The following is a 26,274-nucleotide window of genomic DNA, read 5'->3' on the forward strand; positions in this document are numbered from 1 at the left end:
TAGCGCTTTTTTACGTTTTTTATATACTTAATATGGTCAATTTTTTTTGACCATTTATGTTTGAAGTGAAGCTTTTTCCTAAGCCGACAATTTTTCGGGATAGGTCGGACTTGTCACGATCCATTGGTTCTTATAGAATTCATGTCCACGTTTCGCGCTTAATCGTATTTTAATATTGTTTAGAACACCAAATGTATGACAACAAAATCATTATAAACTTTAGATGTATTCGCGGATTTATATGTGCAACATGTGTTGTTGACTATCTATTATACATACTAGTAGTTCTTTTATGAATCGGTCTCATGAATCTTTATCGGTTACATCGTTCCATGCTCATATTTACAATAATAAGTAATATTTTGATATAAAAAGTAATATTTTTTTATAGATGACCCAAATAAAGATATGTCTTACAAAAGTTTTTGTCAATACATAATATTTTACGAAGTGTTCTAAGAAGCATCGATTAAGTCATATTAATCATGAAGTGTGAGAAAAAAACTTCGTTTGGACAAAAACGTCAACTCTATGATTGACCATATTAAACATGTAAAAAGTGCGAAAAAGCATGAAAAACAAAAAAAAAAATTATATAAAATTTAATTTATTTTAAATAATAAATTTATAATGATATAAAATTTTAAAACAGGAAAAATTGCTAAATGCCAAAAAAAATTATGATTTTAAGACTTGTGTGTTTGATAACTTGAAAATATATGCATTTATTATTAAAATTTGTATGTTTATGTATTATTTAATCTATTAATTACTTGAAAATTAAAAATATAAAAATAAAACATTTTTCACAATTAATCTTGTAAATCTTGATGTTTTATCACACTTTGCATTTTTAGAACTTTGATTTTAACTATGAGTTATTTATTATGAGTATGATATGTGCCATGTCCCTCATACGACGATGTCATGCTTAAAATTTGAGGCCATGCGTCGAAATCATTTTATTAAGTCTTGGATGTATAATTAATTTTAGTGTACCGATACACGCGTTGCATGCATATACCACATTTTTTATAATTTATTTAGTTTATATTTAAATGAAGATCAAGATATAATTATAAAAAACAGTAAAAGACCACACTGCAATTTTGATATATTAATTAAAAAATAAATAAATAAAGAAAAAGAAAAAAAACACCAAGTAAGAATTAAACCAACAACTTGATAATTAAAAAATAAAGACTATCCGCTAAGCTACATATTAACTTACATTAAAGTTTCAACACTTTATTAATATATATAATTATGAAAACAGACAATGACACTAAATATTAATTATTCTAAGTGTCTTAAATTTAATAATATAATATGGATAATATAATTGTGCGATAATTAAACATATTAAGGATCCTCACATTTTCTCGTCGCCTGATCTGTCCATTTGTTAATACCTCACGAACCACTTTCTGGAAATAAAAGAACCAAATATCGTCAATGGAGGCCTGCTGCAGCAAAGGGGGCCTATTCCAATACGACACCTTAATATTTTCTGGCAAAAGACTCGATTCCCTTGATCAAAGTTTTGGGTCAGTGTCTTCTCAGCAAAACAATAGTTTGACTCAACTCCCAAATAGTTTGGAGCTCATTTAGTTTCAAAAATCGAGGGATCCAGGCCCCAAAAAACATGCAAGTGAACATCGAAAAACATAAATAATTTACTTCAATATTATAGAGAAATCACACACTAGCAAAAGTTGGCAAAAATATGCCTACCTCTACAACTTGTTTATTCTACAGATACCCGATCTTCAGTGAATTGACTTATTTACAATAATCATAATGGATAAACTAAGATAGAAACTGTCTGTCTATATCTAAAGCTTGAATATTATGCATCAGTAATCAATCACCACAGCCAATTAAACTACTCCAACGTTTCTGAAGAATTGCATGTGCTCTGCTACAGGGAACAGCCTGCACTCTTATTTGCCCATCGACAGTCTCCCGTGTAACAAGCCCCAGCCTCACCAATGTGTCTATCGATTTTTCGACTGGCATTTCAACCTGCATAAATAGTATATCGTTTTCTAGAGGAAAAACAAAAGGCATATGATAAACCTATCCCCCTTTAGATTACCTTTTCACGGAAAACATTGTAAATAAATCTTTCACATTCATCTCCTACAGCTCTCATGCCAGTCACCTGCAATCAAACCCGTTCTTGAAGATTTAGGCACTCAAAAATAGGAGGAACTTACACTCTGTCCACCAGAAGTTATTTTCCACTTTGAGTATGTTAATAACACACGATATCACATATTTATCGATTATATTTAATTATACATACTGAGGTAGTTCAAGGAACCTCATGCCTCAAGAAGAAGATAGAGAGAAACAAAGTATAAAACATTGGGTGATTGAAAATACAAAACTATTCATCTATTTGCGTGCTGGGCCAAACCACCAAACTGGCCCAATTCGTATAGGACTTTAAGTGAGAAACAGCAAACCTTCGGCCGCAGTGAAATAGCATTTATCCAGAAGCTTAGTAAGAAAAATTTTAGAACGTTTAACATAAATTTATAATCCATGTTAGTTGAATGTTTTCGCAGTCCTATGACTTCATGATTTCTTCAATGCTAACTAAAATTATAAAAGTCGTAGACTAACATGACCAAAATTTTATCAGACACAAAAGGAACTCCACGTAATAAAGAACGGTGAATAAAGAAAGATCTTGCGTGAAAAACCTGTAAACTTTTTACCATGCAATTAAAAATTGTTCCGCTTCTAATAAAATTTCAGCATACACAATCAATCTTCAAGCTGTGGCCTACCAAGATACTTCCTCAGTAAAAGACCGAAGAACCAAATTACCAGAGACAGAAAATAATGAATATAAACCCAACCTGGCCTCCCTCCATCTTCAACAGGATCGCATATACCAAAATTGCTTCTTTGTACTGCATCGTGCCAAAAAGGAAAAAGAATGAGAAGCCCTCTTATTTATTTTTTTGGCCTAAACTTCTGGAAAGACAACTGTCATAGAGTGTTGAAGTACAAGAAGACAAGTAATCAACACATACGATTATTAGATTACAATCAAGATTTCTTACCTGCTGCTGTTCAGAAGCATCAAGAAGAAAATGAATGCAACCAAAACCACTGGCAGCTGTTTTCTCGTAGAGTGTCCTGTTGACCAGAAGCTGAAATAAAGCATTAAACAGGTGTCTTCAGCAAAGAATCAATTTCTTATGAAAAACAACACCCACGAAAAATGCATCCATCTTACATGATATCTATCTCTTGTTTGTTTATAGCCCAAAAGTACACGAGTCACATATATTACGAGGGCGCTGGCTGCAATTACATCTAACAGTAGCGCGGATCTGCAGAAACCACGTAAATACAAACAACTTCCAATCTTTAAACATCAGAATAACAATCAGAGCTACTATTGTAAATAACGAGGGATTGACAGGAACTATTGATTTCAATCCAATGAGAAACAAGCATAACTATCAAATGAAAAAATGGGAAAAAAAGCACAGAAAATCCACTATCTATGAGCCAGAATCAGGTAATAGAGGAAAAATTACATTCAAAAGAATGTACCAAGTGTTCCATTATGGTTGTGATAACCATTGTAAGAGTTCGACGCCGTATGCAACAATAAAGAATGGAAAAGTTTGATGACGTACACAATGGTAAAGAATGGAAAACTACTGGCAGTAAGAGCAAGAGGAAAACAAATAATTTCAAACAATTACAGCGCCTTCCTCACCCAAACTAAGTGGTATTGCGGTGCAATGAATGTCCTTGCAGGGTGAACAATCGAAACATGACGTTTGTGCTACTGTACGATTTAAAAGATTTAAGTTGCACATATACTACCAACTATAGCTTTGGTAAAACGATAATGGTTCGGTCCTACAAATCTCTTATAAATTATTCTTGTTCATTAAAATTTTAATCTCAACAACTTTTTTCCAGCCTCAACTTTGTGTTACTGTAGCCTCTCAAGTGAATGTCTCGATCGCAATAATAGACAGATGGTAACTTGTCCTCAGAAAGAACAATCTCAGATAACATGCTTATCGTGAGATTCTAGGAGATCCCCACCACCTAGCTGTTTGGGGTGTGGATGGTCCTGCGGGTGGAGGGGATGGCTCCGTTTCAGTATGTAACTACAATGTTTCTACTGCCTCCACACTTTTTGCATGCAGCTGTTGTAATTCTCATCTACAATAGAAAGGCTCCTTTCATTTTCATGTCCAAAAATCATATCACAGGTTCAGGCCCACCTATGCATTTTGCATGTGAAGCATCTGAAGAGAGTTTCTACATAACAGACCCACTTCACTTTATGAAATTTAAAAGGACAGCATTGATACCGCTGTTTCAATCCTTCGAGGGATTAGTGACTACTGCCGAAACAGCTAAAGTTTGTGAAGAAGAAAGCCAGGAATCTTTAACTCAAAGTTTCGCACAGAAAGGACTTGTAATGTATGAAGAAAAAGCTCAAATAAATAAGAGCAGGTAACATCAACAAACAGGCAGTGTGCTGAAGCTGTATCCACTTACACTGCAAACATGCTGCTAAGCAAAAAGCAGCCTACAACCTATCTTCCTCTCTAATGCCAATTCCCAAAATTTCATATTGACTTTTGGGAAATATATAAGGAGAAAAAATACTCTTCTTTTTGTGAATGAGTTCCAAGGGCCTCTTATAGTGAGCGCAATTACAATATAAAAGGTAACAAATTAAGGTTAAATGTTTGTCAGATTTCTATTCCCCTATTTGCAATATTTACTACCTAAAAATACAAAGGAAAATATCCTATAATATCTCCAAGACTGCAACCAGATAGGAAAAAACGTTGATTGATGGATTTTCAACAACAAATCACTACAATATGAGGTCTCCCACTCTCCCTCATGATCTTGAATATGTATTCTCAGCTCCCTCAACTTTTTAGCAACCAAAATCATTACAAACTCAAGTCTTCACTTGAAAAGGTCCCCCCAACCAGGTCTCGCCACCAACTCCATGTTCCTGAAACCTCATCTAAGATGACCAACATGAGATAGACTTTACTAGGAATTCAGGTTGTCATTGGATTTGAATTTTTTCTAAGCAGTTGAGATTTATCATCAGCATATTTTGTCCAAGTATTTTGTAAGCTAGTTGGAGCAATCAAGGCTCAACCTCAGATTCATCCAACGGTGTGGAAAGATCTTCGCAAAAAGAGTCTTGAAGCCGAAAGTTTAGAGCTAATTGTTTGAGACATATCACCAGCATATTATGTTCAAGATGACTATATGAGTGTTGCACTTCTAAATTGCACAAGTGAGAGACCGGCAACCAAAAAATATACATGTACAGAACGCCATGAACTCAACTTCAAAACAAAGCATGAAGCAAAACTACAGTAGCAATCGTAAAAGAATCAGTTACCCACGGGGAAGATAAAATGTCCTCAAATTTGTAACTTAAGAAGTATGCCAAAAGTCCCAATATTGTCGCAGCATCCAGACGCACCTGGAAATGACATTATCTTATTATAATGTATAAACATCTCCAAATACACGACAATATAATGAAAATCAGAAATACAGTTCCAAGACAGAAAACCACAAAGTCACCATGATCGGAAACTTGGCTAGCTTAATTTATCCCGCAAATAATAAAGTAATGTCATCCACAAGCTGTCTCTGAGAAGAAATTCTTGATATGTTCTACTAGTTATTCTCTATAAAAATACACTTTTACAATCATAAAACACTTTTACAATCATCAGATCATCACAATCTTTTCCATTTCGATGGCTCTAGAAAGTCATAATTCTGTAAAGTCAAAACAGGATAATGATCCCAAATATCATGAACCTCCAAAACTTCCTTGCATCGTTTCATAAGAAAGATACTCTCAAATTCTTCAAATGAAAACATCAACGAATGATGTTTTATGATTGAATAATCTCCAGATCTCCCAATCATTATCTGTACTTGTTTTCACAAACTTTTTCACCTTTGAAGTTTATTTATTTTCTATGAGTTGAAAAGTAACATGTTAGCAAGGACCAAGGAGTAATAACAGCACAACAAGCATAATAAATAATAGCCCTATCCAAAAGGACCAGCAACATAAATGTGCACACAATGTAGCAGCATGACTCAAGGACAAAACACCATCACGATAAGTTTCATGACCAAATTGCAGAACAAAAATTGTATTTCATGCTCTTAATTTGTTGTGAGGAATGAAAACATTACATCTGAGTGAAAAGACTAATTCATACTCAGCATACCGAGTCAAGGATACGGAAAGACAGCTTTTTGTAAGGAAAAACAACCTACAAAAGTAAGAAAATATCATTTATGCTCACATAAATTATTAGGATAGCAGTATGCTATAGCATTTCAGTGCTAAAGCATTTACCTGCAAATCTGGAATAGGAATTTCCTCGTAGATTTTCATCTGTAATGAAGGGACCTCAGCTTGATTTACTCTTTCTCTGTCTACAATTTCTTCCATATAGAGTAAGATTATTTGTTGAAATGCAGGCTCCTGGATGAAGACATTTAAATTTTAAAACACAACTGATAGTTATATAAAAGAAAAAGAATGCCAACGTGAAGCATCAGTGTCATTCAATAAGCACAAACTTCTTCCCAACATCAACTCCTTGAAATATAGATAGCAATAGGTTTACCAAATATTTATTGGTGACTGACAGATGTATATCCACACATGGCTTTGTGCAACACATTAAATATAGTTGTACCAAATCAATCATAGTCTGTTTGATGATATGTGAAGAGTTGTTGTCACATCTTCCCAGGCCCGTGATATATGATTAAATTTAACCGAGTTCACTTTTCAACTAGATTCACAAAAATTGTGCAATTTGAAACTGTCACACCTATATGTTGCTTCCAAATAGATCCTAGTTAATTAATTATATGCTAGTCGTACCGAACTGTAAATATGATACTGAATGTGAATGTAAGTTCTGGTGTCAGTTTTTGAATTAATAAATCACATATCTAAAGAACTATGATATGAACTGATTTTTTAAGTACAAACATAAAAAAATAGAAAGGCGCCAAAAATAAAAAGATGACATGTTTATGCTAAGAAAATATTATCGAAACTAGTCAATCATATGCTAGTCATACAGAACTGCAAATATGATACTGAATGCGAATGTAAGTTCTGGTGTCAGTTTTTGAATTAATAAATCACATATCTAAAGAGCTATGAATTTGAAACTGATATTTTAAGTACACAAAAAAGACGTCAAAAAATATAAAGATGACATGTTTATGCTAAGAAAATATAACGAAACGTCATCATAAAGACAAGAGGATGGTACATTCATGAATGAAATACCTGGAGGATAGACTCTGAGATAAGGATATAAGCAGAAGTTCTTAACATCTTCCAAATGTCATTTCCACAATTTTTAAGTGTTGCAGGTTTCCAAATGTCACTCAGTGTAATCCTTGGCAAAAAACTGTCACTGTATAAATGCAAATTTCATCATGGTTAATTATTCAAAAAACCACATGCAGTCCAAATTGAGAAAACAATCGGCTTCGTTAATTTCTCATAGTACCTTACATGCAGATGCGGATAGGAACATGACATTACAATTGACTATGTTATGCCTCAAACTAATAGTCAAAAACATTGCATAATTTATGGATGCCACACAGACATTAAGATGTCATAGAAACTAACACCAAATCCAAAAGTCATCTTACCAACCACAATCTTCGCACACAAGTTACAAGTTGACGGTGAACTCCTATTTATTTTCAACATCTTAAAGGTTTTAAAGTAGGTCATGTGAAGAAGGCTGTCTCACCGCAGACCACGTTATTTGGTTAGAGGTACGGGTTCAATGGTTGTTTCTGACCAATTTTTGGAAGGTGGAAGGAAATTTGATCCAACAAATTCATCTTCTTGGACTGCTATTAAAGTAGAAAGGTTTGATCTTTATGAAATGCTATCTCGAAGATAAGAGAAATTTTCCAAGAAGAAGCTCGTAAAGTATGGCGGATGTATGAATCTGTTGGATAATACAAATAAGACCAGCACACAGTTCTACAGTTAGAAACAGTAAAAAGTTTGGGATGAGACTAGCAAAATTTCTATACTGAAAATATGGAGAATTGTCTAGCAATTATTTCTGTCAACTGCATGAGCAAGAGAACAACATTGTGTCAGTCAGTCCATACTAAAATGTCACGCTCATATAATGAATCATTTCAATTCAAAGCGAAGTAAGGATGCAAAACCAGTCTATAAATTTTTTAACTTTAAAGTTGTACTTCATATGGAAGTGTTGCTTCATTGACTATTTAAAGAAAAAAAATCAGAACAAAGAAAGGAGAGGAAATTGAGAAACACTCCATGAGGATTCAATTGAGACTTACACTATCTATTATGAAGGAAGCATGGATTTTTCTTCTGTGTTATTGAAATTACAGCGCAAGAACTTATTATGGACGCCAAAAATTTTGATGCCTTCTGAACCTGCTTTAGAATGGCTTATTTAATAAGGTAATCACATAGGTATTTAATTAAACTAAAATACGTCTGCAACAGAATTGGAGTTAGAACACATCCCAACAGAGAATCTTAAGCAACCAAAGAACATTATGAATCCCATAATCTTTACGATAGGGAAGTCTCCTGGTAAATAACCAGAATGCAGAAATAACCATGGGAAATGTTAATGAGAAGATATCAAAAGAACTAATGAAAACCCTTTCAGAATTTTCTCTTTGATTATGTCACTCCAGCAATGTAAAATAAAAATCTAACTATAGGTATCCCAGAGCTGCCAACCCCAATAAACATATTAATAACTTGGTAAATTTTAAATTATTAATTAACATGCAATTAGACATGTTAGAAGTTTAATCAAATAAAAGTCAATAAAGTCAAACCTGAGATGAGATTCACAAGTACGCTTGGAATCAAGGTCAAATGCTTGCATAGGTTTTGATGGCACTAAGCCCAATAAAATAAAAAATTTCCTCAAGAGCCTCTCACGAGGCCCAACTGCCGAAAGAACCGCTTCATAACGAGATACTGCCTTCTGTGCTGCCTCCCAGATTGGAAGATTATTCGATATGCTGTTAACTCCTTCATGGTCATCACATACTTGATCGCTTGAATTTGGTTGCAGGGAAAGGGAAAATTCTTTAAGCCAAATTAAAATTTGATCTGTCGGACCTATGTCTTTTTTCAGGCTTATTCTTTCAAAAACCTGTGCCGATGAAAAATTAAATGTCGAAACATCAAGCATATTTTAAAAACTCAATGAAACAATACAAAACAGAAGATTCATATAACCAATCACTCTACTCTAGGTTGTCGGAAAATGTCTCATGAACCTTGTGTAAATTTAAACATAGAAAGGAAGTACTATGAATGCAGACAAAAAATGATGAAGATAGTTTTCCAACGAAAATCGGGGAATAATATTCTGAGAAAGTGCTTTCAAATACAAATGTAGCTAAAAATTGGTGGAAATTTTGGAAACAAATAGTTTTATGTTAGTTTTCTTGCTTTAATAGTCTAGATTTTTCTAGGGGCAAGTGGAGGACATTCTCTTGTAAAGAGCAATAGCTTTGGTCTCTGAGGACTAACGCTCAGCTCTATAAGGATTGTGTCATTCATTTCCTTCATCTGCTATGAATCTACATATCCAATGAAAGGATACAACCATTAATCTTATGTACGATCCTCTAGTCCATTTATTTTGTTTAATAATTGATAATCCCCGCGAATTCTCAAATTCTCTTTTTCATATGTTTCGGTTAATATTTGATATTTCCAGTGAGGAAATAATGGTACCAACAATTATTAGGAAATTAGCAAAAAATTTATATAACATCGAACACACTTCTTACTGTGATGTTTTGCCAAAAATGTCATTTACTTATTATAGCTCAAGAACAACATAACCTACAGCTCATTTCAAATGAATCCCTCAAGAGAAGCATTCAGCATTGAAATTATCATGTTTAAAAGTGTAAATATGAGAACATTTAACTCTATATTTAATTCATGAGCTCAGTACATCTTTTATAGGGTACAAGAGGTATAACAAAATTCCATAAAATCAAAAAAGATATCATCCTACCTAATTTAAAATATTTAAATTATCCTATCAGATCACAAATAATATTTCTAATTATTTGACAAAGTCCTAAAATTACCCTTTTTTATCTAGCCTCCCCCTCAAGCTTGGCAATAGATATTGATGAGTCCGAGCTTGCCAACAAGAAATTCATGACTTTGTTCTCACAATCCCTTTGTGAGTGGATCACCAAGTGGATTGGATGTGGGTACAAATTTATACTGATAATCCATTTATCTAGCTTCTCTTTGATAAAATGTTCATCTACTTCAACATGCTTTGTCCTATCATGTTGAACAGGGTTGTGAGCAATATTGATAGTTGACTTGTTGTCACAATAGAGCTGCATAGGATCTTAGCATTCTATCTTCAATTCATTAAATACTCTCCTAATCCAAATAAGCTCACAAACTCCATGCGCCATGAGCATATATTTGGCTTCTGCACTGTTTCTTGTAACAACAGATTGTTTATTCCAATGCCAGGCCACTAGATTTCCCCATATCACTGTTCAGTATCCAGATATCGACTTCCTACCTGAAATCAAACCAGCCCAATATGCATCTGTAAATGTACTCATCCATCGATCATCATTCTTTGCAAAAAAAAAAAAAAACTGTCCAAGGTATTTGTTTCAAATATCTCAGGATTCAGTAGAATGCATCAAGATGACCTTGACAAGAGAGTCCATGTATTGACTCACTAGGCTCACTGCAAAAACAATGTCAGGATGAGTACGAGAGAGATAGATAAGTTTCCCGACGAGAAGTTGATATCTTCTTGCATCCTCTAGTTTCACTTCAAACATTTTTCATTCAATCCTCAACTCAATTGTTGTCTCACTCGATTTGTACCCCAACATTCCTATTTCTCCTAACAAGTTAAAGGTATATTTTCTTTGAGAAACCTCTGTCGCTCCTAAGTTATTAAATGTTTTTTATTTAAAATAAAATTTTCGAATTTATAAAAGAGCACACTCGCCTGGAACAAAACAAGTTGTGGCTTTTGCCTGCTGCTTTCGAGTTTGAAGATCAAGATCGGATCCTTTCCTCTTTTATCTAAAAAAAATCAATTTTTCAAGCTTTTTCGAGCTTTTTACGCTCTTAATATGATCAACCACCGCTTTTTTCAAGCTTTTGCCCGAAGCAATGTTTTTTCCTCATGCTCCGCGCTTTTTCGCGTTTCTTAGAACACTTCTCTGCACCAAAGGTTATTGATATCAACGAAGTCAAAGTTATAATGTTAATGAATCCCATGACTTGCAATGTGGGACAATAACAAGAATTTGGAGGAGGTGATTAAATTATGTTCTTTGCAATATTTGTGAAGGCATAAAATTAAATTAGAGAATAGTTGATAGGATAAATGGGTGTTTAGTAAATATGCTTAATTTGAATGTACACTTGGGAAGATAGATGTAACTTTGCCAAAAAATGACATCCCAAATTAATGTCTCTTGTCAGTGAGTAGGCAGCGGGGGAAGGAAAAATAATTCTAAAAGCAATAAAGAATCAGAAAATAAGATTCACTGTGACTCTTCCTTTGTCTTTACTAAGATTCAGGACCAAGAATGTGAGAATGAAAGTTGAAGGCTATTGTACTCAGGATCAATAGCAGGATCAAACATAAAGGAAATATTATCTACCATCATCTCCTTCTCTGAACTCGTACTATTCAAAACTCATATTATAATGCTAGCTTATGAATTCCTTCTTAAAGCATCATAAAAAGGTTGAAGTGGTCTCAAGACAAAAACTATTCTCCCTATAAAGACCGATAAAAAGATCAGATTAAACCATTCAAAAAATATGTATATCAGATTAAAGGAAACAACAACAGATAGGCTAGTTACCTCATTTAACCAGATACCAAATCTCCCTAAAGGTTTGGCGATGAGGAAAAAGAAATTCTGTAATAACTTTGACTGTAAGTATTCAAATTTTTCAGCAATAAGCAAGCCCTTCTGTATTTCGGTCGCATAACCCCGCCTATAAATAAAAATTTGGGAAAAGTGATGACATGCTGTTGTTGCATCAAGCAAGAACTATAGAAGATGTATTGGAGAGAAAAAAATGATTAATGAAATATAGAAACAAATAGATGAAAAAGGTAAATAAAATTTACAATTTTTTAACAACTTTACGACTTTATATTTCATAAATCCTGTTTTGTGAAGTACAATTGGAAGTTTCTGCCCCCATAAATTAGTCAAAGCTTCATCTGGAATCACATTAAAAATATAGGAACTATAAAATGTTTCTATATTTTCGAAGGAAATATCATTCAAAAGATGCAAACTACTATCGCTTCGGTCCACGTGAGCGGGAAACAAAAAAACTGTGCCTCTGGATATATTTTAAGCAAGAAAGATATTTTGCTGTCAGTAACATAATATAAATATAAGTTTATAGGAATAGAAAGAACTTGTTATCGGAATAAAGACGCCAACAAAATGACAGCTAATGAATAATAGGTTTCAAAGGCCAATTAAGATCTTGCATAACAAAAGTTCATGCTAAATTCTTGAACACTCGTTCAGTTCGAAATTGGGGAATGGACCAACTAAAGTAATAAAGTACCTGAATATAATGCAATTGGACTTTGATGCTTTTTTCCAGTCAACATAAATTGGCAATGTTAAAAGATAATTTGTATTTAGTGCAGATGACAACATCAAATCCCGAGGTGATAATTCTTCAAACTCGGCATTGTAGAGCAGTTTCATGAAAGCTTGTTGAAAACGAACTGGGATCACATCACTACATAAAACTTCAACTGTGTGTCAAATCTAAGAGACACAAACAAGTGAACTGAAGATGATCAAACAATAAGAGTTGTTTAAATGAAAGTCACAATGAATAGCAACATTAGCATATCAAACAAGAGAAGTGAACCATAGATGGTCAAATCTCAGAGATGACAATGGAGAAATTTTGCAGGTAGACAACTGCAGAAAATAGGCATATATTAATATAAAGATGGGCATCTCAACTTGATAACAGTGGTTTTCTAAGTCCATTAATTTGCTTTTTGTTTATGTTCATAACATGAAAAGTCTAAATGAAGTAACAGAATTGTATAACAGAAAATAATGATCCGCCATGATACAAATCCAGAACGGTCACGAACACCACATCTTCCAGCCGGTGTGCTAATCACAAGTTTCTTCAGCCAGGTTGGATGCTTAAAATCCTTAAGTAGCTTCTTTTAATTAAAAATATAAATATACAAGTTAGAAGATTTATTTAATAGGTTTTGCGATGATGACAAACTCAAAAGGATATTTTGTATGCTAAAAGAATAGATTTTCCTTTAGTTGTATCCTGCCACTTAGGTACAACTATTCATGGTGTAAAGGATGAGGAAGAGATAGCAATGGCAAGCTGATGATACCCCACAGAATTTTTTGCAGTAGGCTAGTTTTGCATTTGATGTGGAAAGACTGTTGGAAGTTTAGTTGCCACTTTTAGATATGCTAGAACGGACCAAACAGACTTCATGCAGCTGAAATTAGTGGATAATCCAAAAGTAGGTTATAGGCTCACATCCCAGATATAAAATGACCAATGGAATCAAAAGAGCACGTTTGAAGCATTACAACAACTAAATAGAAAATCCTCTCAAGCTTAATATAAATCTCTAATCTTCAAAGCACTATAACTCACAAGTTCTTGAGTTTTACATTAGTTTTCTGGGAAGTAATTTCAACATTGTGCATGTAACAACCAATCTGCGAAAAAGGCTAGTTTCTGGGGCCCGTTGGTTTGTCTCTTTGATTGATGATTGCACTCGTGTCACATGGATATTTCTCCTTAAACATAAATCTGAAGTTAGCACTATTATACCAAATTTCCATGCGATGATTCAAAATCAATTTGGAGTAAAAATAAAAGGGTTTAGGACAGACAATGCCACAGATTACTTCAACCAAATCCTATCACCCTATTTCCTGTCACATGGCATTATCCATGACTCATCGTGTGTTCAAACACCTCAACAAAATGGGGTGGCTGAAAGAAAAAATGGAGACTTGTTAAACACTACCCGAGCCCTACTTCTTCATGGAAACGTTCCTAAAACCTATTGGGGGGAAGTTGTCCTTACAGCCATACACATGATTAATAGACTTCCTTCACGGATACTCGACAACAAGAGTCCAGTGGAGTGCCTTAACAGCTTCTATCCTCACTTTAGAACCTCAAACGGCCTCACCCCTAGGGTATTTGGGTGCACTGCCTTTGTTCATGTCCATAACACCCAAAGAGATAAGTCGGATCCCCGAGCCATCAAATGTATGTTCCTCGGTTACTCAACCACTCAAAAGGGGTATAAGTGCTATAATCCTTCTTCTAGAAAATCGTACATCTCTATAGATGTTACCTTCAGTGAAAATAAACCATTCTTTTCCAAGTCCTCTCTTCAGGAGGAGAGTCCACTAGAAGATAGTCCTTGGGAATCCTTTGAACCGATCCACACTCTTGATCTCCCTCCTCTACCAACCGAGCCTTATCCTACTCCTACTGAGTCCGAGCCTTCTAACCCCACAAATGTGTCATCTTCCCACAAGTTTCCTAGGTTCTCTCAGGTGTACTCAAAGAGGAAGACTGCCCCGGAACAGACTCAAGTCCAAGCTTCCAATCCAGACTCCGGAAATGAGACCACGGTAAGTCCCGAACACCCTCCTCGTATTCAACAGATTGAAACACCAACCATTGGCCCAACAAATGACCTAGACCTTCTTATTGCCATCAGAAAAGATACCTGGGAATGGACTAAACGACCACTATACCCATTATCTCACTATGTTTCCCTTAAAAACCTATCGCCAGCCCACAAAAAATTCTTGTCAGTTTAAACACCATTGCAATCCCTACTACTGTCTCTGAGGCATTGTCAAAAAGGGAATGGAGAGATGCTATGGGTGAAGAAATGAAGGCATTGGAAAAGAATAAAACCTGGGAGGTTGTGAATAAACCAGAGGGAAAGAACATTGTTGACTGTAAATGGATTTTTTCACTGAAATACAAGGCTGATGGATCCCTTGAGAGATACAAGGCAAGGTTGGTAGCCAAAGGGTATACTCAGACATATGGAGTTGATTATCTGGAAACTTTTGCCCCAGTTGCCAAAATGAACACTGTGAGAATTCTTTTGTCATTAGCTGCTCACTATAGCTGGCAACTTCTGCAGTATGATGTTAAGAATGCTTTCCTCCATGGTGACTTAGATGAAGAAATCTACATGCACATCCCACCGGGTTTTGATGGAGAACCAAGCAATAAGGTGTGCAAATTAAAGAAGGCTCTTTATGGGTTAAAACAATCTCCAAGGGCATGGTTCGGGAGGTTTGCGAACTTTATGAAGAAGTCTGGATACAAACAAAGCCAAGGTGATCACACCATCTTCATTAAACACTCCTCTGCAGGGGGAGTAACGGCTCTTCTAGTCTATGTCGACGACATCATAGTAACCGGGAATGATGAAGAAGAAAAGCTCGAATTGAAGAGAAGATTGGGAAAGGAGTTTGAGATAAAAGAACTGGGCAAGTTGAAGTACTTTCTCGGCATTGAGGTGGCTTACTCTATACACGGGATTTTCATCTCTCAACAAAAATACATTACAGACCTACTTACCGAGACAGGAAAGGCTGGGTGTAAACCGGCCTCTACTCCAATGGATCCGAATCACAAATTGGGAGAAGATAAAGAGGAACCAGCAGTCGATAAGAGGATGTACCAGAGGTTAGTTGGTAGGCTCATATACCTAGCTCACACTCGGCCAGATATAGCCTACTCAGTCAGTGTGATTAGCCAATTCATGCATGATCCAAGAGAGTCACATCTTCAAGCTGCAAATAGGGTACTTCATTATTTGAAAGGGAACCCAGGGAAAGGGATTCTGTTCAAAAGGAACGAGAGGCTTACTGTAGAAGCCTACACCGACGCTGACTATGCAGGATCCCTCGTAGATAGAAGGTCTACTTCGGGGTATTGTACGTTTCTAGGTGGCAACCTAGTAACATGGAGGAGCAAGAAGCAGAATGTGGTGGCCAGGTCCTCAGCCGAAGCAGAATTCAGGGCGATTGCTCAAGGGCTATGCGAACTACTATGGCTAAAGATTATTTTGGATGATCTACGGGTCAAGGTAGAAGGTCCCATGAAACTCTACAGCGACAACAAGTCCGCAATCAACATTGCACATAATCCTATACAACACGATAGGACAAAGCATATTGAGATTGACAGACACTTTATCAAAGAGAAATTGGAGAGAAAACTAGTGTGTATGTCCTATGTTCCAACCAGGTGCCAGTTGGCTGATGTTCTGACTAAGGGACTAAGCAGTCCAAACTTTCATGGGCTCATATCCAAGCTGGGAATGAAAGACATCTATTCCTCAGCTTGAGGGGGAGTGTCGAAGTGGGATGTAAATTAGGGTAAAACCAATTCCCTTAATTAAGGGATTTGGTTAGTTGTCAATATGCAGATTTTTAGAGATTAGTTAGTTAGTTTCTTTTTTCTTGTGATTTTAGTATATTCTGTAAATCCCTATTTATGTAACCTTGTACTGACCTATTCATGAATTGAAGGAAGAAATTATTCCTGAATTATTTTCCCACAGTTTAAAGCTTTGGCGGAGTTAGGCTTGATTTGGGTTCTCCAATATCAACTTGGGATTTATTTGAGGTGGATCTCGGACTTTGGGAAGGAGGGGCGGAATTTTTTAGAATTTGATGGTTTATTGTTTGAGCTGATTCATGTGGATGGAGAGAACTAGGAGGATCTTTGAAGATTAAGAAGATTCAATTGAGGAGTGCTCAGACAAGATTAAATTCAGGGTTTCATATTGGAGCTCGGGACTGTAGAGTTCAAATCGTCCTCGGTCTCAGATTTGTATAGGAATCGGAGTCTAATATTATGTTAATCTATTTTAACTATGGATTTACTATGCCTTATGTGGAACTTTGGTTCACTTTTTGTAACTAATTTGATTAATCAATATAATATTGTTCTTATAAAAAAAATTGTAGGATTTGTTGTGTATCTACTGCATAGGACATATTGTAATATCTAGATACCATCATCACTGGGATGAAAATCATAGAAAGTTAAAACCAAAATTTGGGAAATGCGTTCACTCAGCTGTTGGCACCAGCAAGGCCAGCCAAGCAGCACATTGTACGGCAGATTTAAGACTTAGTTTGTGAGCAGCCGAGTGTGCATGCAAGGGGATGCAGGCGTTCAAGTGCACCGCACATGCTGTGTGCAAAAGGCTTTTTCAACTGGCTACTCGTCGTACCAAGTGGCCCAAACATCCTACTTCTAGAAATTTAAATTAATGTTCGTAACCTTACACATTCATTTTCTTCATTTCAATAAGATTATCCGGTAACTAAACAAAGGCTTTCTTGTCAAAACGGGGTAGAGTATCATTGATAGCTTCGGTTTTGACTGCTGTGCCTATATATTTCTTGTCTTTATTTAAGGTACCGAAAGGAGTGGCGGAGACGATGGAGAAAGTAATGAGAGACTTCCTTTGGGATGGGAATGATGGAGAATCAAATAGTCATATGGTTAGTTGGGAAAAAGTGTGTAAACCGAAGGAAAAAGGCGGGTTAGGTCTCGGAAACATATGTTTGAGAAATAAAGCGTTATTGGGAAAATGGTGGTGAAGGTTCAACGTTGGAAATGAAGTGTTGTGGAAAAGAATAATAAAGAGTAAGTATGGGTTACAAGAAAATGGTTGGGATGCAGGATTGGCGAAGAACGTTACTTTTAGATGTCCGTGGAAATTCATTTCCTCGACATACACTACTTATCACCGATTGACACGTCTCGTGGTTAGAGGGGGGACTAAAATCAGGTTTTGGGAGGATATTTGGTTGGGAGATTCTTCTTTCTGTGATTTGTTTCCTTCTTTGTTTAAGCTATCTTCGGTTCGTAATTTGCCTATATCTTACTTTGGTTTTTTTGATAATCCATCTCATGCTTTTTCTTGGGATTTGCATTTTGAGATCGCTCAATTATCATCGCTTTTAAGCATTTTGGAGGGGGTGAGATTGGTTGATGGGGTGGAGGATTTCCAATAATGGGATGGGGAATCATCTGGGAAGTTCACGGTCAAATCTTTTTTCCAATCTTTCTTTAAGGATAGCACGGGTGCACGAGATTTCAAATTCTTCAAAATCATTTGGAAAGTTCCAATTCCTTCCAAAATTCAGATTTTCTCTTGGACGGCAGTCCTCGCAAAATTACGAACAGCCGAGGTGATGCAAAAGAGATTTCCTAATTGTGCTCTTTGTCCCAACTGGTGTGTTTTGTGTCGCAAGGATGTCGAAACACAAGATCATTTGTTTATTCATTGCAAGTTTACTCATGCGGTGTGAGCTAAGGCTTTGGAAGAAATGCGACTGGTTTGGGTGGTACCGAAAACAACTCAAGATTTGTTTATTACGGATCTTGGCCATTTGTTGGGCAAAAGAGGAAATTTTTTTTTGGAAAGTCTTGATTCATGGGATTAGCTGGGGAGTATGGTTGGAGAGAAATCGAAGAATATTTGAAGATATGGAAGAAAACACGGAAGATTGTTGGGGGAAGATCAAGCTCACAGTAGCGAATTGGATAGTAGCGGATAAGCTGTTTCAGGGATTGACTACATTAGATGTTCTAAGAGATTTGTCATTTGTGTATTGTTAAGAAATTATGATCTAGATTTTCGTCGTAGTGGACCACTAGTCCACTGCTTGTATTGTAATTTTATTATTAATAATATTGTTATGTTTCCTATAAAAAAAAAATTTTTGGCATTAATATTGTACTCAATTGGTATTGCTTTGAATTCATCTCATCAGCCAAAATATCGTGTGAAATAAATTCTGAATACATTGACAAGTTTATTTTGTCAGAATTACAGTTTAAAATTCTTTGGGGATTTCTGAAATATCTAGCTTTGGAACAATTTTCGTGTGGTTTATTATTGAGATATATTGGTTATATCATTGTGTATGTATGATTTGGATGATTTAGCGATATTTAAATTCTGCTGAAATCTTACAAGAAAGTAACAAGTAATGGAGTATGTGTATAATATGAATTTAATTGGGGCTGAAAATGTGATGCTTGAGATAGTATTTTAGCGGTTAAAGTAGTTAGATTGTCAATGATTAGTCATACTGATGATTAGTGCACCTAAGATGAGACTCAAATGGTTTGCCGTAACGCATTTGTCCTAATTCGCATCCGTGTTGTGTTGCAAATTAAAATCAAATCCCAGAATTAATGAAAAAGACATTCGGTCAACAATTCTAGCAATCAACGTCCATTTCTAGTTGATTAAGTTGGTCCTTAAATTATGTACTTTCTTTTCGATGTTAGGATGATCTCCCTCTATAAAGTTGTACTCCTGTATTTTGTTTCGTAAGAAAAATCTTGTCTTTAATTTTCACATTTATCAAAGCCACAAAGATTCTGAAAGAAAGAGCTATATTTTAACTGTCATTAGCCAAATGTCTTCTTCACTCTTTATTAAGCATCTCTAATTCACCTTACCAGTCAATATCTACAAGTAGCACTTATCTGTAAAATAAATGAGCGATCCCAAACAAGACGTGCAGCATATAACACCAATCTATTACTGTGAAGACCAAGGAATTTCCACCGTCAAAGTTAAGAGTTAATTGGTAGTTAATGACCAATTTGAAACAATTTTGACCACCTTTGCAAACGGTGGAATTATGACCATTTAACCAAATTGAAGGACAGTAATGTCAATTAAAACCAGCAAGCCTCAACCGTACCTATAAATAGAGGAGCACATGGCATTCAGAAATCACACCACTCGAAATTATCTCTCAAAACTTCTCGCAATAGTTATTTCTCAGCAGCAAGATTTTGTTCCTCGCAAATTCCCAACCCAGTACCGAAGTTTTGTCATGTTGTCAGCATCCATTCAAACACTAGACAATTAGATTCGGTGCGATCAGCACTTCCAGTGGCAAGATTCTATTCAAACGAAATCAGCGGTTCGAATTTCAGTAGCTTCTACGAGAAATCTCTCAATTTACATCAAGTTATTGGTAAGTGGGCTTTTGTATCAAGTTTGCACACGTATTTCTTTTTAAGTGGGCTTAAAGTTTTTATAAAAATTCAATTACATATGATTTCGAAAATTCGATCGGCATGATATATCCGTTTCTATTTGATATGCTATCTTTGAAATCCATTTGTTACTTGCTATTAACTATGATATTCGAAGCATGTTTGAATTATTTGAAATGCACTATAATGAGTCAAATTAGAAGTGGCAAAGGAAATTCCGATGTTTGATTTGATATGACCCTGATGCGGTGGGATATAATAACCGTTTATTTGGTCTCGCCCCTTAGAGGAGTAACATATAGTAGACTGATCGGTAGACCATGGAAAAACGAGATGATTTTTAGTGTTATGTTCGTATTTTGTTTGTATTGGATTCAGCATGCTTATTATTGAAATAATGATAATATATTTGTATATGTACCCTTGATAAGTGTTATGCACGATCGGCTCTCATTTACTGAGTATTTCTCCAAATACTCACCTCTTACTTCTTCCTCTCAGATAAGAACAAAGAACAAATTGAGGAAGAAGAACAAGAACACTTCTGGGGATGGTGAAGATGTCAAGTCATAATAAGACCAGTCATGTTAATTCGTTTTATTAGTTTTATGCTTCGCATTCCGTTCAAGTTTTATAAAGACAATGTTATGATTTATATAATAGACTGACTTTTGACTATTTTATGTACTATGTGGCTTGTTATTACACGATTTTAAATTGTTAAACAAAGTCGATGACACGTCTCTGTTTCGGGCGTGACAATTACGGACCACGGCTAAGCATCATGTAGCATTTGTCAAATTTTTAAGCCTATGAAGGCTCAAATTATCAGTGTTGAATTACCTTTTGGGCTAGTAATATAATATTGAATAAGTATGTGGGCAACTGAAAGTTTGTGGAACCAAAAAACTCTCAAGCTGGAAGAAATCATTCTTATCAAGAGGAGGTCGGTTGACCCTCATCAAAGCTGTGCTAAGTGCAATGCCTTCTTATTACATGTCCTTGTTTCGAGTGCCAGCGAAAGTAGCAAAAATAATGGAAAAATTGATGAGGGATTTCTTGTGGGATGGAGCGGACGGGGATAAAAGTTGTCACGTTGTTGGATGGGATCAGGTTTGCAGGCCGAAGGATAGGGGTGGGCTAGGTTTGGGGAACATCAGATTGAGAAACAAAGCGTTACTAGGGAAATGGTGGTGGCGAGGAAGGGAGGGTAAGGAGCAGTTGTGGATGAACGTAATTACGAGCATTTATGGTCTTCAAGTTAATGGATGGGATTTGGGTTTGGCTAGGACATCGACTTCTAGAAGCCCTTGGAAATATATTTCTCGTTCCTTCCCGGCAATTCAACTGTTGAGTAAGTGGGTTCTGAGAGGAGGTAATTACATTAGGTTTTGGGAGGACGTTTGGGGGGGAGAGAGTCTTTGTCTCAAAGATCGATTTCCTTCTTTGTTTTCGATTTGTACCGTCGTCAATAAACCTATTCGTCATTTCATTGAGGTTTTTGAGTTAGGAGACAGTCGTCATTTTCGTTGGGATGTGCGTTTTAGAAGAAATCTTAATGAAAGAGAGCTGGGGGATTTTGGTAATTTATTGGGTGTCATTCATTCGGTGACTATCGAGTTGGGTTCGGAGGACAGAAAGGTGTGGTTGGGAGATTCTTCGGGTCTGTTCTCAGTTCGTTCTTTTTACGAGTCATTCTTTCCGATCCATAACTTTCCAGTTTTCCATCAATACATTCATATTTGGAAAGTTCCTATCCCGCAAAAGATTCAAATTTTCTCGTGGACTGTCGCTTTGGGCAAGTTACAGACCTCTGATTCGGTGCAAAGAAGATGGCCATCATGTGCTCTACGGCCACAGTGGTGCTGCTTGTGTCAAAACAGCGACGAGGATCAGGATCATTTATTGCTGCATTGTTCTTTCTCGAGAAATATTTGGATTAAGGTGATGCAAGAGCTGAAATTTCTTTGGATTACTCCGAGGAGGGCCAAAGATATGTTTACCATAGATCCGGGTTTTGGCAAGGGGGCTAGCGTGGATACTTTCTGGTACATGGTTGTTCATTACACGTTCTGGACAATATGGCTAGAGAGGAACAACAGAATTTTCAATGACTCGTCTACCTCGGAGGACAAACTTTGGGAAATGCTGAAATTAAGAGTCGCACAGTCAACAAGGAATTTAAAAGAACTAGGACATCTAGCTATTTCAGATGTTGTTAGGGATTGGAGTTTTGTAACAATTTAATTTTATGTTTTGATCACTTTTAATTCGCGGAAAACTCTTCCGCGTCTTTTGTTTGGACCTTTAAAATTTCTTTTGAATAAAATAATGTTTCCTATCAAAAAAAAAAATAAATTCAGCAATGTCCTTCTTTATACGTCTCCACCAGAATTGAGGTCTCAATGTCAAATACATTTTTCGGCCTCCAGGGTGAATGTTGTATTTGCTACAATATGTTTCACGAAGAAGGGCAGATTTCCAATCAAAATTATTAGGGACTATCAGCAGACCATTAAGTCGTAACGAACAACCAGAAACAATCTGAAAGCCAGAAAGTTGTCATGTGGATACAAGTTCTTTAGAATTTTGAATCTGAGCATCACTTACTCGTATTGATGACTTATCTTCGTTCTGATTATCATCAAGTACAAGTTCGAGAAGAAGATGTGCCTAAAACTGCTTTCCGTACCAGATATGGCCACTATGAGTTTTTGGTGATGCCTTTCGGTCTCACCAAAGCTCATGATGTCTTTATGGATCTAATGAATCGTGTCTTTCGAGATTTTCTTAACCGATTCGTTATCGCCTTTGTTGATGATATTCTTATATATTCGAAATCCAAAAAAGAGCATGCTGAACATCTGAGACTGGTACTTCAAAATCTTCGCAATGGCCATCTATATGGTAAATTGTCCAAATGTGAATTTTGGATGGACAAAGTAGTATTTTTGGGCCACATCATTTCGAGACATGTAATATCTGTTGATCCTGCTAAGGTTGAAGCTGTATTGAATTGGCCGAGACCTACAAATGTCCCTGAGATCCGTAGCTTCATGGGTTTAGCTAGTTATTATCGTCGTTTTATTGAAGGGTTTTAAAAAATAGCTAAACCTATTACCAACTGACACAGAAGAATCAGAGATTCATTTGATCAGATGAATGTAAAGCTAGCTTTCTTGAATTGAAGACGAGATTGACCACATCACCCGTGCTTACTATTCCCTCGGATACCGGAGGATTTGTAGTGTGTACCGATGCATCTGGTAAAGGTTTGGGCTGTGTTCTGATGCAACATGGCAAGGTGGTTGCTTATACTTCTCGTCAATTAAAATCTCATGAAACTTTTTACCCTATTCATGATCTTGATTGGCCGCCATTGTGTTTGCTCTGAAGATTTGGCGACATTATTTGTATGGAGAAAAGTTTGTTATCTATTCGGACCATAAGAGTCTGAAATATCTTTTTCTCAATCTGATTTAAATATGAGGCAACGCAGGTGGATGGATCTCCTGAAGGACATTGATTGTGAGATTCAGTATCACCCTGGATCGGTGAACGTTACTGCGGATGTCATTAATCGTAAAGTTCATGACTCTGTTTTAGCCTCTGTTAATGTCACCAAAGTACACGAGGATGTATGTACTTCTGACTGGACTTTTCTCTCGAGTTAAAATTCTGGCACCGTCTCAGCATTGCAAATTAAGCTTAATTTAATATCTAAAATACGAAGGGGTTGTAAAAATGATAGCAGACATTACTCAGCTTTCCAAGTAATGTGCACTGCAATGATAAATATGTCTTCGCATTATTATAAAAATCAAATATACAATAATACAAATTAAGTATCACATTCAAAATGTAAAGATTATAACAGAGATCCAAAAGATTAGAAGAAAGATAAATAGAATCGGCATTTACAAGGATTTTCCTAAACTGCAATTAATATAGATGTTATCACTAAATGTAATAAAATAAGGTTTATGAATTTGTCTAAATTACTAAAAGGTAAGGTTTATTTATTGTATGGCCTTATTTATCCAATAACTAATAATGTGTTTGACGCACATCCAGCCTAACAAATCATATAAATACATTACTCAATATATAATTTGGCATGTCATTTTCCATAGATTATTACACGATAAAAAATGTTTCAATAGTGCATCTTGTGCAGTGGTGTAAAAAAATGTTTTTCAATAGCATAAAAATCAGTTAGTCAAAATGTAAGATACCTGGAACCCTTCGAATTTCTCTTCAAGGAAGAATCTAGAAGCTCCTTTAAGTTGAAAGCAAAATTAGAAGACATGGAAATATCAGAATCAATCTCTTCCTCCGGTTCTTTATCTATTCTACCACTCTTCAAGGAGGAATTCATATAAGTGCGAGCCCCCTTGTGAGGAGAATCATTGAGACCAGGCCGCTTGCCCTTTGTGGAAAGAGTAAGATCATAGTCAGCTCTCATTTCCTCTAAAATGCTTTTATGTTCAGCATGAAGAATTGAATCCAAGCATCTGCCATTGCACAAGCAGATATGAACTTCTAACTTATTTGACTCTCTGGAAGAAATCATATAAATACTATTAAATGGATCGATATATCACACCATCGGATGGATTGAAGGATAAAGAAAACGTCATTTTTACAAATAGACTTCATAACTTTTAAACACAAGCAAAAGGAAAGGTCTTATATTGATAATCGATAAAAATAAAAGTTTATCATGCAAGAACAGAATCCAAAAGTCATTATTTTAAACTTCTGAGTCAAGGTTTGGATCCAAATAATGACTACTCTTCGTTGTGAGCTCTCCCGAGCTAGCTACCCTCTGAAGCAATATAATGGATGTAATGACTACTCTTCGTTGTGAGCTCTCCCGAGCTAGCTACCCTCTGAAGCAATATAATGGATGCAAGTGATTTTACTTAATCAGTGTCCTGGTCTACTTGTGAAGTATCGATCACATGCGAGATCAAGAAAGGGGCATGAAGGGCCAGACAATATACATGGGTTATGTCGGCAAGAAGTCAATAGAGCCGCTGCAAAGAAAAATTGGCCAGTTGCAAAGTACTAGGAAGCAAATGATGCTTGAACCTGTTAAGAACTTAGTATCACTAATGGAAAGTTGTAGGTAAACATGTGTGATAGTATCAAGACGGTTGTTAGAACCAAATGTCATGAAAAAGGTCTCATAGTCAAACTGCAAACGTGAAAAAACTAGATAACCATCTACGCATTTCAATGTTTTATGCTTTTTGAACGAGGCTTTTTCTCAAACATGTGCGTTATTCCATGAATTACTCTATCCTCATAGGCCATAGCAACAATAGATTGGGGTATAGAAATTAACAAAGTTTTCAAAGATAATATATCAACACTCAGTCATGTTTTCAAAGAAAATATATCAACACTCGGTCAAATCCAAAGAGACATCCTAGAGCTTATATCATTTTCACACACCCGCTGCTCAAGTTATAAACAATTTAAACACCAAAATAATAATTAAACGACACGGAAGAAACAGATGTTACTATAAATTTACTGGGACAGATAAAGAAATTGGTGGGCTTGCTCAGACTCATGCGAGGGAAACATGTTGGAGATAATGGCATCCAACAGCTCCGACTTGGGAACTGCAATATAACTCTGCCTCGGGACATGAATCCCAGAAGCACCACCGCCAGCGCCACCATCAAAGCCGGAATCATCAACTGCTGCCGCAATAATCGTAGACACATCATTGCCATCAGCATCATTTGTAATTTGAGACACCGAAACTGATGGAGCCCGACAAGATACACAGAAAGGGGCAGCACGAAACTGGTGAGTAGTGGAATATGAAGACGAAGACAGAGCGCTAATGCAGCGCAGATTCTTAGCGGATACTAACATCAGATTACGCCTGGAAATCTCGCGACTTCCCACTCGACGCCACCTCAAGATAAATTGCTTGCCAAATTGGAGATTGCTATTCTCCTTGCCACTCCTTTGCGTACAAACGTATCTCCATTTTCCATGGTACTCCCATACATGTTAAAGTATGTGTCACATAAAAG

General features: G+C 36.0%; 1 protein-coding gene across 5 annotated transcripts; it reads right to left on the bottom strand.

The window, feature by feature from the left end:
• Positions 1-1,652: 1,652 nt before the first annotated feature.
• LOC140827669 (uncharacterized) lies at positions 1,653-26,274 on the bottom strand. Of its 5 annotated transcripts, none has more exons than XM_073190441.1 (14): positions 25,761-26,273; positions 24,454-24,732; positions 12,701-12,880; positions 11,974-12,109; positions 8,923-9,245; positions 7,358-7,487; positions 6,404-6,532; positions 6,273-6,317; positions 5,424-5,503; positions 3,254-3,350; positions 3,078-3,167; positions 2,871-2,924; positions 2,099-2,164; positions 1,653-2,012 (listed from the first exon to the last, which is right to left on the bottom strand). In XM_073190441.1, exons 1-14 carry the CDS (start codon positions 26,108-26,110, stop codon positions 1,998-2,000), a joined length of 1,974 nt encoding a protein of 657 aa, XP_073046542.1. In that variant the 5' UTR covers positions 26,111-26,273; the 3' UTR covers positions 1,653-1,997. The 5 variants fall into 5 exon arrangements, 4 of the variants coding, with proteins under 4 accessions (XP_073046542.1, XP_073046540.1, XP_073046543.1 ...); XM_073190439.1 differs by having other exon boundaries at positions 1,653-2,025; positions 25,761-26,272; XM_073190442.1 differs by having other exon boundaries at positions 1,653-2,025; positions 25,750-25,898.

The sequence above is a fragment of the Primulina eburnea genome, chromosome 3 (assembly GCF_022965805.1).
Source record: "Primulina eburnea isolate SZY01 chromosome 3, ASM2296580v1, whole genome shotgun sequence".
Taxonomy (NCBI): domain Eukaryota; kingdom Viridiplantae; phylum Streptophyta; class Magnoliopsida; order Lamiales; family Gesneriaceae; genus Primulina; species Primulina eburnea.

Excerpts from the sequence above, each read along its gene's own strand:
- LOC140827669 (XM_073190439.1), bottom strand. The coding sequence starts at position 26,110 with ATGTTAGTATCCGCTAAGAATCTGCGCTGCATTAGCGCTCTGTCTTCG. Across the intron at positions 6,533-7,357 it reads TCTCAGAGTCTATCCTCCAG|GAGCCTGCATTTCAACAAAT; the intron begins GTATTTCATTCA and ends GTCTTCATCCAG. Across the intron at positions 2,026-2,098 it reads ACAATGTTTTCCGTGAAAAG|GTTGAAATGCCAGTCGAAAA; the intron begins GTAATCTAAAGG and ends CTATTTATGCAG.